The sequence below is a fragment of the Neophocaena asiaeorientalis genome, unplaced genomic scaffold (genome assembly GCF_003031525.2).
Source record: "Neophocaena asiaeorientalis asiaeorientalis breed wild unplaced genomic scaffold, Neophocaena_asiaeorientalis_V1.1 scaffold303, whole genome shotgun sequence".
Classification (NCBI taxonomy): Eukaryota; Metazoa; Chordata; class Mammalia; order Artiodactyla; family Phocoenidae; genus Neophocaena; species Neophocaena asiaeorientalis.
Window position 1 is genome coordinate 1,989,996 of NW_020174420.1, and position 14,055 is coordinate 2,004,050.

Sequence of the window (14,055 nt, forward strand, 5' to 3'; positions counted from 1 at the left end):
TTACATATTGGTTCTACTAACTTTCTTGTTTTCTGATTTACTGATTTTGTTTTTATACTCATTAATTCTTTTCCATAACTCTTCTTTGGTTTATTTTGTTCTTTATGTTTTTCTACAATAGAATAAAATGGGTTTGATTATTTTCATATTTAATTCAATAATAAAGGCATTTAAGACTATGAATTTTTTTCTCTGAGTATAAATTTGGTCTTATCCCATACATTCTGACATGTAGTATTTCCTTTATTGTTAATTTCTAGGTAGTTTGCAGTTGCTGTTTTGGTTTTATTTTTATTCTAAAATAAAATAAACACACTCCGAGGGTGTGTTTTCTCATTTCTAAGTGTTGGAATTTGTATTCTTTTAAAGATTTGTTGATAATGTCTAGTTTTATTGCATTATGTTTAGACAATGTAGCCTACTTAATGTCTGTGTTGGGGATTTATTGAGATTTTCTTTGTGCCCTAGTAATATCATACTTAAATGATACATCTCTGGGACATAGTATTTAATCTTCATCCTCATTTATTGTTTTTGATTTTATAAAGAATTAATGTCTCCCACTGTATTTGATTTCTGTTCATTTCTCTCTGTTTCTGATAGCTTTTGCTTTGAATATCTTGAAACGCTTTTCAAAGTATACATGTTTCTATAGCTATGTCTTCATTATGGATTATGCCTTTAATCCATGTAAAATGACCTACAAAATGATCCTTTTTGTCCAAAAGAATATCCTTTTCCTTGGCTTCTACTTTGATCATGTTATGGCTCTATTTATCTTTTTGTTTATTTTTGCCTTGGCATACTTTTGATGGTCCCTTTATTTTTACCTGTTTTGTGTCACTTTATTGTAGTATTTGTTAGTTTTTGTAAATCTCCTATAGTACTGTCTTTGGCATCTGTTGCTGTAGCAGAGAAGTCTGAAACAGTCTATTATTGGTTCCTTTGTAGGTAACCAATTTTTTTTCTAGGTGCTTGTGGATTTTCCCCCTTACCCTTGTATTTCAAGACTGTGTCAGGAAGCATATCATATAATTGTAGGCTTTTCTTTTAATGGACTTTTCTCCCCTGAAATGCAGTAAGTTCTTTCAGTTTTTATATATATGTCTTTTTTTCAATTCTGAATTTTTTTCTTATATCAGTACTTATAACTTATACGCCAGGTCCTCTGGTCTTTGTCTCCCATATCTATCATATTCTTTCTCATCACTTTCATATCTCTGACCTTATACTCTTTCTTTTGAGAGAGAAATAGGGCTGACCAGCATTCCCATCACCTCACTGATCAGCAGCTGCCAGGAAAACAGTTGGATGCCTGAAAATCTTGTTGGTGCACACCAGGGTATCTGAGTCAGGGAATGTGGAGAAGGAACCTTTCACGTGTCCGGAGTTCAAGCCCGGAGAGGGTGTTCTTTGTCCATTTGCCTTAGACTTTTCTTTGCCTGGTTGGTTTTGGGTTTTTTTGGTTGTTTTGTTTTTGTTGTTTTTTTCTAAATAGTGTGTCCTTCAGGCTTAGCTTTCAGGGGGTTTGGTGGATTTTCATCTTTTTCTGTGTTTTCTTAGGTACTTTGAAATAATGGCCCAGTTAGATTTTCACTTTCGTGAGGCTGGTCACAATAAGCGTTCTTTCTATGAAGACCCTGAGCACAGAGGACTGGGGACTCCTGTGGATCCCTCTGGTCTATTCTGGGCCTGTGGGTGGGTAGTCCTCATGGGGAAGCTCCACAGGGCTGGGGAGGGGACTCTTTGATACAGGACACAGAGGACATGACAGAGTGAGTATTTTCAGTCCTATTCTGGCCTCCTGCCATCTCTGGGGCTCCATAGTTATTTCTAAGAGAAGGATTCAAAGGACTCTGGGTCTGAAGGCTCTCCCAACAACAGCCTCCCTCCCTTCCAGCTTTGTCTGGGGACCTTATGCTTTGGATATGCCTCCCAGCTTGCTGCAGGGGGTGAAGCAAAGAGGTAAATACTTATCTGGGGAACTAGAGAGGAGGCAGGCATCCCAGGTTGGTCAGTTTGAATTAGAAACCCTTGATTCTTGGGTTTCGTTGTTGCTCTTCTTGCCAGTTTAGCTGGGCCTTTGGACCACTTCTGTCTGTCCCTGTCGACTTCATGTACTGGACACATGCACTGGAGGCGTACCACTGTTGGTGGGCACAGGCCCTTTGGGGGCATCTTCCTGACATGGGGTGTTCAAGGCTTGCTCTGCTTGCTTTATGCCCCCAGTCCACCCTCATATTTGCAGACCGTCTCGTCATTTCAACTAATGGCAAACCTGATAGAGGACATACATCACACGGTGTGACAGTGAGGTTTATAGAGCTGGTGGAAGCTTCCAAAGAACATTTTAAGCCATTAACGGTTTTAGTGGGAAGCTGGGAGAGACAGCATCAGGAGGCTGCCAGCCAGACATCACCTTAAGCCGGAACCCTTTCCTATTGATTCTTTTATTGTCTCCTAGACACTGATTAATTGGAGTTCTGGGGCTCAGATGCCCTCTTCTGCCTTCCTGAGGCACGCAGGCAGCGGTCATCGTGGTTAATGGGACAGACTGAGCGTCAACTCCTAGACCCTCTGGGTGCCCTGACTATCAGATGCTCTAGGCTCATTTCCCTATTACTTCCACATCCCTCTGAGTTCCCCAAAAGAGCCGTAACTAACCAAGGGACTGCATATCCAGAGGGGAGCAGATGTGGCCCCCCGAGGCCTCCAGCCCCTCAGCCAGCACAGCTACACTGACTTCTGGAAGTTCATGACTTGTCAGAAAAACTTGACGAATTTACTTCCTGGTTGACTTGGCTTTCTGTCTGCCCTGTTTCCAAATTAGAGAAAAAGTTATATTACATGGCATAGTTAAAACAATACGATAATGATTAGTAACTTCTTCATTAAAACTGATAAAATATACTCATATTTCCACTCAGAAATTTATTTATGCTTTTATTCAATGTCCATCTCTAGGGTTTGTGGTCAGCTTGGCCTTCTGAGAAACTTCCGTTCTGTGGCCTTGAGTCTGGCCATGATTTTTGACCGAAAGCAATGCCATTCTTCCCCGAAGGAGCAGAGGACCTTATTGGGCACAGCTGTCCATTCTGTGGATTTTCTCCTCTGGAGTCAGGGTCAAAGAATGTTGAACTCCCTGAAGTCTTGTGTGTGGTTGTAGTGCCAGTGAGAATTTGAGAGGACAGGGGCAGGGCAGGGGAGGGCAGACGGGAGCCCCTGACCCAAAAGATGCCCTGTGCCCCTGCAGACTTCTCCATGATGACACCCATCAATGACCTCCACACAGCCGATTCCTTGAACCTGGCCAAGGGGGAGCGGCTCATGCGGTGTAAGATCAGCAGTGTCTACCGCCTCCTGGACCTGTACGGCTGGGCCCAGCTGAGCGACACCTACGTCACGGTAAGGAGAGCATTTGGGGGTGAGGTGGGGCAATGTGTGTGACCCCCACCAAATCCAAAGGGAGAACTCCTGATCTTTGGCATGGCCATGGCACTGCTGGTGGCCTTTGGCCAAAATTCAATGAGCCCTTCCAAGGTTTCTAACCACTGTGGTTTCCTGAGACAGATAACCTGCCCAGTGGGCACTTCTCTGGATGAGGAGCCAGGAATTTCTGGATCCTATTTCTAGGGCTACCCTTGACCATTGGGAGATTCCTCCTGTAATTCCATTTCCCCAGCTCCAAATAAAGCTGAGTCCTCTTCATCTCTTATGGGTCAGGGAGAAGTAAAGGTTCTTGGGGGGAAGATTTGGGTGCAGTGGATTTAGGGAAAGAGGGGATTCAAGCAGTATGGCATTGAAAATGACCCCTCTCCCTCCTTGCCTCTGAGAACACGTGTCTTTCCTTCAGTTGAGGGTCAGCAAGGAGCAGGACCACTTCCTGATCAGCCCTAAGGGAGTTTCATGCAGCGAAGTCACAGCATCCAGCCTGGTGAGTACAGTCCGGCCTGTCACCACCCATTTCTTGCTGAAATGACAGTACTCTCTCTGCTCCTACGGTGAGAAGTCATCTCCAAGGTAGCCCCTGCCATCCTGTCCTCCTTGCAGTTCGCAATCTAGTGGGACAGAGAAGTCACATGGACACCAAAACAAACTGAGAGCACAGAGCATGATGTGATCAAGAGACGAAACGGGAGGTGCAGGCTGCAAGTGCAGTGGGAGGGCGAAGGGAGAAGAGATGAGCCTGGAGGGCTCTGAGCCTGGGATTGGACAAAGGCTGGGAGTCGGGAAGCCTTCCAGCTGAGGGGATACATTAGAACGACAGCCAGTGCTTTGTCCCAAAGCAGTGCAAGACTCTTCTAGTGCCGGTGCCCTGAGAGAGAGCTTCTGGGCCCCCTTGCTGTCCTCCTGCCCCTTTTAGGCGTGGTAGGAAGAAACTTCCAGAATCGGTTTCGATCAGGAAAGATTTCTGGGTGCGGGGGTGGGGGGAGAGGAGAGCAGTCTAGGGACTGGCTTAGAAGCAGAAGAAGTCGAGTTCAGGTGCATTTTTACATTGACACAAAGTTGTTTTTGTCTGTGCTTAGACGCGATTAAGGAGTGGCTTTTGTCTTCTGTGTCACAGTCAAACGTGGCAAAAGTCTCTGGGGATGATGTTCTATGAGATTGTTAATGTTAGGCAGTGCCATGGCTTAGGTATGTGCCAGGTCAGCCGCAGCGACCAGCAGTTGAGTGTGTGTGTGTGTGTGTGTGTGTGTGTGTGTGCGCGCGCGCCCGCCCGTGCGCGTGTGTTTTCACCATGACACCCACAACCCCTTGGAGTCAAAAGCAGATTGTAAGACCAGTGACTGCTCTCCATGTGTCCTTTAAGACCTAGCTTTCGGGTGGCTGGTAAATGGGTGTTCATTATATGATCCTCTTTACCTCTGTGTGTGATTAAAAAATTTTCAAAATAAAAAGTGGGACAAAAAGGAAAAAGGCTCAGTTTAGATGTTCTTCCCTTTAATAGGAGGAATTAAGACTCCTCCCATCTGCTTCTAGAGAATTCTGTGAATGGTTCTCCTCTTGCACCTTGCTACTCAAAGTGTGGTCCGTGGACCAGCAGCAGGGCTATCACTGGGATCTTGTTAGAAATGCAGACTCTCAGGCCGAGTTCTTGGCCTACGGAATCCGAATCTGCATTTTGACAGGATCTCCAGGTGATTCTTTTTTTAAATCAAATGTTTTTAAATTGGAGTACAGTCGATTTACAATGTTGCATTAATTTCTGCTGTACAGCAAAATGATTCAGTGATACGTGTATATGCATTCTTTTTTATATATTTTTTCCATTATGGTTTATCATAGGATATTGAATATAGTTCTCTGTGCTATACAGTAGGACCTTGTTGTTTATCCATTCTATATATAAAAGCTTACATCTGCTAACCCCAGCCTCCCACTCCATCCCTCCCCCAACCCCTCCCCCCTTGGCAACCGCCAGTCTCTTCTCTATGTCCCTGATTCTGTTTCTGTTTCATAGATAGGTTCATTTGTGTCATATTTTAGATTCCACAGATAAGTGATATCACATGGTATTTGTCTTTCTCTTTCTGACTTACTTCACTTAGTATGATAATCTCTAGTTGCATCCAGGTGATTAAAGTTTGAGAAACTCTGCTCTAGCGTTTTTCAATGCTGAATTATAATCGCCTTTGTTTCCCAGTAGCCTGTGTGCTCACCCTGCAGGCAGGATTGGGGTCTCTTGCCCCCCACATAAAGCACATCCATTGCCCGTGGTATGGTGGAGAGTGGACACAGGTGGGTGGGCGTGTGCCTGGCCCACCTGCGGGGAGGGGAATGAGGGGCCTCTGCCTGCTGGTGGCCGGAAGTCTCTCTTCCCCCCCGGCCCAGATCAAGGTGAACATCCTGGGAGAGGTGGTGGAGAAGGGCAGCAGCTGCTTCCCAGTGGACACCACGGGCTTCTGCCTGCACTCGGCCATCTACGCCGCCAGACCCGACGTGCGCTGTGTCATCCACCTGCATACTCCGGCCACAGCGGCGGTGAGTGTCAGCTCTTCAGCCAGCATTTCAGTCCCCGAGGCTGGCGGCAGACCCATTGCACCTGTCTCTCTGAGGGTCTCCCTGAAGAAAGACATAAGCCCCCAAGCTAGGAGCAAACTCGCCATATAAAACAGTTCTGGAAAGATTCCCTGGAACTCAGAGCAAGGTCAGGAGGGGACACCCAACATGGGAACCTCCTCCTCTGCATTTTCTAACTATGGAAGTCTAGGTGAGGGGAGACAAGGTGAAGATGTGTAAAGTCTTCCCTGCTGCACCCCGCACCTGCTACATACGCAAACCGGTGCCGCAGGCCCGGGTGACGGCACCTTCCGAGTGTCTGGGAACTGGGAGAGAGCAGAGGGAAGACCCTCAAGGAGCAAGCTGTCCCCCAAGGGTCTCTGGGCATTCCTCCATGTCTACCTGAGACGCTGCGGTGCACCTGGAAGGACAGCAGACAACCAGTCTGGGTGTTCCCTCAACCCTCACCCCCAGGCCACATGCCTACAGGGGCAAAAAAGACCTGTCACTGGCCTGTGTTTTTCTCCGCAAATCACTCCGGTTATAAGCACTCAGACCTTCCAGAATTCGGACTAAGACTGCATGTTGTATTCGTGCCAAGTATCCATTTCTGCAGAGCCGGGGCTTACACGAGGGGCAAGATGAGTGAAGGGGGGCGAGCGGCTCTCCTAACCTCTCCACGCTCCTTGCTTTTAATAAAAGGCGGGGTTTGGGGCATGGCCGTTTCAGCCTGTGTTTTAACCCTGTTCTCCGGCACTTGCATTGCTCCGTTGCCGGTAAAATGGGGGCTTCTCAATGGGCCTCCCTGTTAGTGAAGAGTCGTGGCTGTTGATGCACTGACCCAAGGCTGAGGGTCTCGCGCAACCCACCCCAGGGACCCTGGACCCTGCTTCAGCCCAGCCTGGTGCCAACTCCACCAGCCTTGCCTCTTCCCGGGTCCTAGGAAAAGAGCCAAGCAGGGGTGGGCAGCAGCACGCCATCCCTCGAGCGTATGCTTTGCAGCAGTTTTAAAAGGTGATGTCTTGACGTGGCAGCTGGGAAAAGTGTGACGAAAAGGCTTTAGAGGAAGCAGTGAGAAAGCAAGAGCCTCGCCAAGGCGGGGTTGGGGGGGGTGGGGGGGTGCCTTTCTCGTGCACTCGCTCCCTCCCCTGCCACGTCCCCAGACAGAACTTGTCTGTGCTGCTCTGAGGCCAGGGCGACTGTGACAGAGGGGCGAGGAGGGGGGTGGAGCTGCTGCGCTAAACATTCATTCCGTCGTCTCACTACAGGTGTCAGCCATGAAGTGGGGCCTCCTGCCTGTGTCCCACAACGCCCTGCTGGTGGGGGACATGGCCTATTATGACTTCAATGGCGAGATGGAGCAGGAAGCCGATCGGATCAACCTGCAGAAGTGCCTTGGACCCACCTGCAAGGTTCGGCTCAGCTGTTCTGGGAAGATGCTCTGGGTGGGATTGTCAAAAACCGACATCACGAGAGCGACAAATGTTCATTGGGAAATGTTTATAAGTTGCAGATAAACAGCAATAACAACAAATGACATAAAACTCTTTCACCCTACCCTGCGATTTGGGTGCACCCCCCCATAACTGTTCATATAGATTTACAAAACTAGGATTATAAAATACATTCTCCCTTTTCCCCTTAGCGATATACAGTAAACACCCTTGTATGTTACTAAATACTTTCTAATCACTAGTTTAAATTGTACTTCATTGTATGAATGGCTGTGCCACTATTTACCTACACAGTCCTCTATGGTTGGACATTGAAAAGTTTTCCCCCAAATATTCTCTTAATATAAACAACTCTGTGATGAAAATTCTTTCAGCTACATCTTTGTATTTGCTTGGGATGATTTCCTTAGGATAAACTCCTAAGGATGCACATTTTAAAACTCTTACTTCATAGTACCAAATTGTCCTCTCCTCCGGCCATGACTAGTACGTGAGAATGCCATTTCCCTACAGTCTCCCCAAACTTGACTGTTATCACTTTTTATGTTTTTGCTAACTTGATAGAGATAAACAGAATCTCATTATTACTGCTTGATTTAAGTCTGAAGGCCTCTTTCATAACAGCATGTAATTAGGGCTGTTAGCTTAGGATGGGGAGTTTCATAGCCAAGCCTGGGTGGATGCACGCTTGCCCCCTTCCTTGAAAGGCACTCACTCCCGGAGTCATTTTCCATCTGAGAGTCCCTGTCTTCCCATCTCTCACATAGAGCAGAAATCCCTGCCACCCTCTCCTGCCATTCTCTGAAGCCTCATTAGCAGTGCCAGGAGAGGGGTGATGTTCACAGTTGTGAAACGGTACAAAAATTTAAGAGATGGGGCATTCACAAAAGATCTGCAAACTCTTGTGAGCAAAAGTCACGGTCTCTTTCCATCTCTCTGGGCTCTTGAGACGAAAAAACTCCAGCTGTTTTCAGCAAGAGTGGATGTGAAGAATAGGCCACTGGGCCTCAGCCCAGGTGCTGCAAGGACAGATCTGATACGTGGGTCTGTGGCCCGACTCCCAGGTGGGTGTCACCTAGGTATCTTTCAGAGAGTTCTCAAGGATAAAGCCAACCAAGAAGAGTTTCCAACAGGGAGGGTGCACCTGGACCTTGGTATAAATTCATTTCTGTTTTTTTCCCCCTTTTAGATCTGCCTGCCCCTGGCTGAGCTACAAACATCGCTCCATCAGGGACAGCCTGGGTTCTGGTTCCGACTCTGCCCCTAATTAGCTGGGAGACTTTCAATTTCTTTAGGCTTCTCTTTCCTCATTAGTAAAACTAGTGAGTTAGATTAGAAGGTCGCTGTGGCCTCTTTCATGGAACTGTAAGATCTTAGAGCTGCCAGGGCCTCACGGAATTCATGGAGAGGAAGCCTGAGGGCCAGAAAACAGGGGACCCAACTCACCTGTGTCTGCAGAGACACCTCTCAGAGGACCACCCGCTTGGGTTTGACTCACAAGTCCACTGAGTTACAGGTGGGCAAGTGCTTTTGAGGTTGGACCCTTGTATTCAACAGCAAGTAATTTCATTCACTTTAACACAAACATTCGTTTTTCAGACTTTAAGCTCTTCAGGGCCTAAAAACCCAGGCCTTGCCCAAAGAAATCCACCAAGCTATTCAGTCTCAGTTTTCAAAAGCATCTTCAATTTTTTAGGGTGGATGCTTTAAACGTTCGTTTGGGTGGATATTAAAACTCATGGGGTGGGTGGGTAGCATTCGGTGTTTGTACAGGGAGAATGAGTAAGGAATTGGGGGGGGAGGGGCGTGTGCTCCAGCATTGGATATGAAATTGATCTGAATAAAATGAAAACTCTCTCCCTCTTAACTCAAGTTTGGAAGGCTTAAAGTTTTAATTGGCTGTCTGTTCCTGTGCAGATCCTGGTGCTAAGAAACCATGGAGTGGTTGCTCTGGGTGACACCGTAGAGGAGGCGTTTTATAAGATCTTCCACCTGCAGGCTGCGTGTGAGATACAGGTGAGCAAGTTCCTCTGGGGTGTGGGCCCAGGAGGGATCCTGACAGGGGCCTGGGGGCAAAGGTGGCAGCCCCATGGGCCGTGATTTAGGGAGACCTTTGAGTGGGGCCCTCTGAAAGCCTCACCCTATTTCTCTGCCTTGGCAACACCTGATTCTTCTAAAGTTTCACGTTTGGAATCAGTTTTGTAGCTTTAAAATTTTCCACCGCCATTGTCTAACAACCAGCACCCAACTCTTGGGGATCAGTGCTCAGGAGGGGGAGCTGTCTGGGCTCATCATAGGACAGTGGAAGGAACTGTACTTCCCATGCTCCTGTATAACCTGGCGCGTGTACCTGTTACCTCTAGCTGTGCCCCGAGACACCACACAGGTAAGTCTTCTTTCCTTTCTTTGTTTGGAGAAGGGTAGTTTGCAAAGATCATGAATGTGGTCAAGTCCAGAAAGAGAAGTGGAAATGCCCAAGTAGAGTGTTGACATGGCAGGCCTGACCCCAGGGAAGCCCCAGGGTGATGTCCAGGGAGCCCATGGTGAAGTTCTCCTAACTGGTAAAGGATGAGATAGAGCGTGGGTGGGGAGTGTCAGTAGTCGTGGGACCCCTAGAAGACTTGATGGAGAAGCAATAGGAAAACACACATCCTGTAGTTTTATCAAATTACCAGGTAGTGTTGGATAAGCCAAGCATATGCTCCTTCCGGTGTGGCAAGCCGTCAGGTGAGTAGGAGGGTCTCTCACAACTGACTGGGCTCCATCCTTCCCAGCCTGCGCTCTGTGCTCTTGGGTCAGGGACTCGCCCTCTGCAAGCCTCCATTTCCTCAACCTCAGACCTGGGTCTAGAGAGACCTTGTGAGGATGGCCTTTCAGACAAGGAGAGGTGTTGCCGATGGTATTTTTAGGACTCAGTTGACAGAGGGAGAGGCTAGCTGCTCCAGGGTGAGTCGGCTCTTTGCAGGGCCCTTCTGGTGTCCCATCTGCCCTCTCCTGGCTGGTCTGGGCAGAGCAGTGCCCCGAGGAAGACGGCCTGCCCCTCTCTTGGGCGTTATGGGGGAAGAATGGCATAATCCCAGAAGCAGCACTAGTGGAGGCTCTACAAGTGGGATCTTTCTCAATGGTCTTTGAAGGATATGTTGAGAGGACAGTGATGAAGAAATGTTAGAGGAGGTGGTGTGGGACCCTCCTGACTCCCCATCCAATAATGCTGGCCCTGAACTCTGACCCCTGAGTGTTGTTAGAACCTGGCAGAGCCTCTGATATGCCTACTTTCCCTTCTCCACATCTGAAGAGTTGCCCATCTTTCTTCTGAAGAAGAGGCTTCCAGGAGAAAATATCTCATGAAAAAGAAGGAATGGAGAGAGGTTCCCGGGTGTCCCCCGCCACCACACGGTGAAGGATGCCTTCCTCAGGCTCCAGATCCCCAGAAATGGCCACTGTGAAATTTAAGCAAAGGGAGGATGGCCATCTAGCAGCCGGGGAGATGAAGGGCAGAGCTGCCAGCCACTTTCCTGGACGGCCCCAGCTGCTTCTCTTGGCCCTGTCTGCTGTCACTTTCTTTTCAGTCAGGACTGGTTTGATGTAACCTTTTAAAAGCGCATCAGGCGATGGGGACAGATAACCCCAGGAAAGCGCCAGTGGATTTTTTTTCAGCAGGTGGAGCAGGAAGGCTTCTAGAGGGTGAAATGAAACTGGAAGTTGTGGGAAAAAAACGGGAGAGATTGGACCAAGAGTGTGGGTGCATTAAGGCTCGGAAGAGCCCAGGTACAGCAGCCTGCAGATGCCGTTGGGACTGCAGTCCCTGGAAGGGTCATTTCTGGTCAAATGCCCAGCACCGAAATTCTGTTTCCATCATGACTAGTGTTCTCCCTCAGTGGCCTTGGCAAACAAGCAAATGCGTCCGTGGTCATTTCAGCGGTTCAAGGCTAAGAGCCTATTCCATTCTCCTGGGGCCAGCGTTCTCTTTGCTCCCCATCAGTTTGGGGTTCCAGGAAACTGGGTCATCCTCTGCTGAGAGAGGCAGCTCCCTGCTCTGTTCACAGGCAGATGAGAAGCTCAGGCGATTCTCCATCTGCTACCCATCGCCATGGAAACGGATGGGGGAAGGGGGAGGTGAGAGGAGGCAGCTCTTGCAAGGGTGTGGGCAGTTTTCTCCTCCTCTATGAATGACCAGTCTCCAGGAGTATTGCTTCTCAGCCTTTCATGGTAAAACCTCAGAATTTGTTTATCAAAATGTTTCTATGGCACTCCGTATGCACCAGGTGCTATTCTAAGTGCTTTCCAAATATTACCTTAAATAATCCTCACGAGGTAGATACTATTTTCATTTTACAGAAGAGAAAGCTGAGGCACAGGGAGGGTAAATAGCTGCTGAAAGTCACACAGCAAGTAGGTGGCAGAGCCAGGATCCAAACCCAGACAGCCTGGTACCCAGGTCCTATGTCCTAAACACTACATTGCACTGCCTCTCAGGAAGGCAAGCGTCGGTGGGAGAGGTCAGCTGTCAGGTTGGGACCTCTCTTCAGGGAGTTGGCACTTCAAGTCAGGGTTTCAGGGTCCCAGAGCTCGAGCCCTGCCTTGGCCAGGTAGGGGTCCAGGATGAACTTGGTAATTGATCAACCAGCTGGGATTCACTAGCTTTGAGAGTGCGTTTCCAGGTGCTCAGCCTTCCAGGTGCCAGGTGTGAGGGACTTCAGAATTAGAAAACACGGGTCAGCAGAGGGCAGAACTGGGACCAGTGAATGAACATAATAAAAAGGTAGATTTCAACTCAGGGTAATCTATATCAACTCACTGTAACCCTTCTAACATTTGGACAACAGTATAATAGGCTGCCTTCCCAGGCACGGAGCTGACCACTTCTAGGGATGCTAGACAAGGACTCATTTTGGGTGAGAGAATGGAATAAAAGGCCTCGAAGTCTCTATATTTGTAGGGTGTGGAGTCATCCTTTTAAGATAAAAATGAAGGCTTCCATAGGACACATGCCTCGGATGAAGAGAGCATGGAAATGCTCGTTGTCGCTTCTTCCTCTTCACGGAGTGACGGGGGTCACCTTGGAAACGCTGCCTGGCTGACCTCTAGGAAGTCTCACAGGGGCCACGTGTTACACTGGTGAATTTAACACACTCTGGAGTGTGTCCAGGATCCTCGTGTGTTCATAGACCTGTGTTTGTCAGCAAGCTACACTGCATTCTTTTCATTTTCAGTGAAACAATAACTGGCACAAAAACTGGAACACTGAAAGTTGATATGATCAGAGCCGTTCCCCCATAACAAGCAGGTTTACATGGGATATCAAATATTAATCAGAATGCTGGGGTCTTGATGTGCGGCGTAAAACTCCAGCTTCACTACCTACAGTACTTGGAAAGCACCATCTCTCTCTGGACTTACCCAGGAAGCCAAGCCATGACCAGTTATATCTGAGTGGCAGATACAGGGAGTAAATAGAATGTGCTTTTAGATGAGCATGGAATTAGAAAATAAGATTAGTTGGATTCATGAATGTTTTTAGGATCGTTCTAAAATTGCACTTGCCCTAAAAGTCAGAGTCCGTTGCCTGTAGCCACCTGGATTGTCCCCTCCCCGTGGAGCCTTGACAGTGGGACAAACGCTCTAAGTCTTCTGGTAAAAGCTTCCTAAGGCCTACACAGTGCCCGGCTGTGACTGTCAGCATTTCATGTGTCTCCTCTCTCTGGACTTCCTTGACTGGATAACGCTATCATGGAGGGTCTTCTGCATTTAGACCTGTTAATTCAGCCCAACATGCAGCTACACTGATATTTCACTGGTCTAGAAGGCAGCTTATTTCTTTCAAGTGACTTTTTTTTTTTTTAAGGGGAAATATTTCAGACATACAGAAAAGTGCAGAGAGTCATATAATCGACACCTGCTACCAACCAGATTTAACAAAGATCAATGGCCTTTTCCTCTGGAAGAAGTAAAATGTTACAGACAAGAATTGAAGTCCCCTTTTCTCATCTTCCCTCCTTCCCCAGAAAGAATCACAATTTATGGTTGGTCTGTGTCCCAGGTGATTTTTCAGTACTCTGCATTGCTTTATTCTTAAGGTTTAACACTTGCTATGTCCCCCTAAGAACTGACATTAGGAAAGAAATACTAATACCTCTTTCCCTGGAAATGGGCACAGGCCCTACAAGTTTGGAGGGGCTTTCCTCTGGGAGGAAAAAAACAACTACAGCTCAGTTTTCCAGACATTTCTGTTTCTAATCTTCCCCGATCTCCATTCTCTGTTACACAGAGGAGCACAGGTACACGCGCAGGGATGTGTGTGTACACGCGCACACCCGTGTGTGTGAGCTGAGCGTTCTCTGCCCTTTGCGCAGGTGTCTGCTCTGTCCAGTGCGGGGGGCGTGGAGAACCTCATCCTCCTGGAGCAGGAGAAGCACCGGCCTCACGAGGTGGGCTCCGTGCAGTGGGCGGGGAGCACCTTCGGGCCCATGCAGAAGAGCCGGCTCGGGGAGCATGAGTTCGAGGCCCTCATGAGGATGCTGGACAATCTGGTGAGTCTCCTGCCGTTGTCCTTCCAGGCCAGTCCTTTGTGGCTTAGCTCCCCCAAAACCAGTCCATATGA

The 14,055-nt window shown here is 48.1% G+C and overlaps 1 protein-coding gene across 1 annotated transcript in view; it reads left to right on the top strand.

Annotated features, from left to right (window-relative positions):
* The window catches only part of ADD2 (adducin 2), a 48,557-nt gene that overhangs the window by 15,623 nt on the left and 18,879 nt on the right, over nt 1–14,055 (top strand). Inside the window, exons 5-10 of the mRNA XM_024756396.1 lie at nt 3,254–3,405; nt 3,854–3,934; nt 5,833–5,982; nt 7,269–7,412; nt 9,372–9,470; nt 13,808–13,984. Coding sequence (XP_024612164.1) covers nt 3,254–3,405; nt 3,854–3,934; nt 5,833–5,982; nt 7,269–7,412; nt 9,372–9,470; nt 13,808–13,984 — 803 coding nt within the window. The remainder of the gene's footprint in view (nt 1–3,253; nt 3,406–3,853; nt 3,935–5,832; nt 5,983–7,268; nt 7,413–9,371; nt 9,471–13,807; nt 13,985–14,055) is intronic.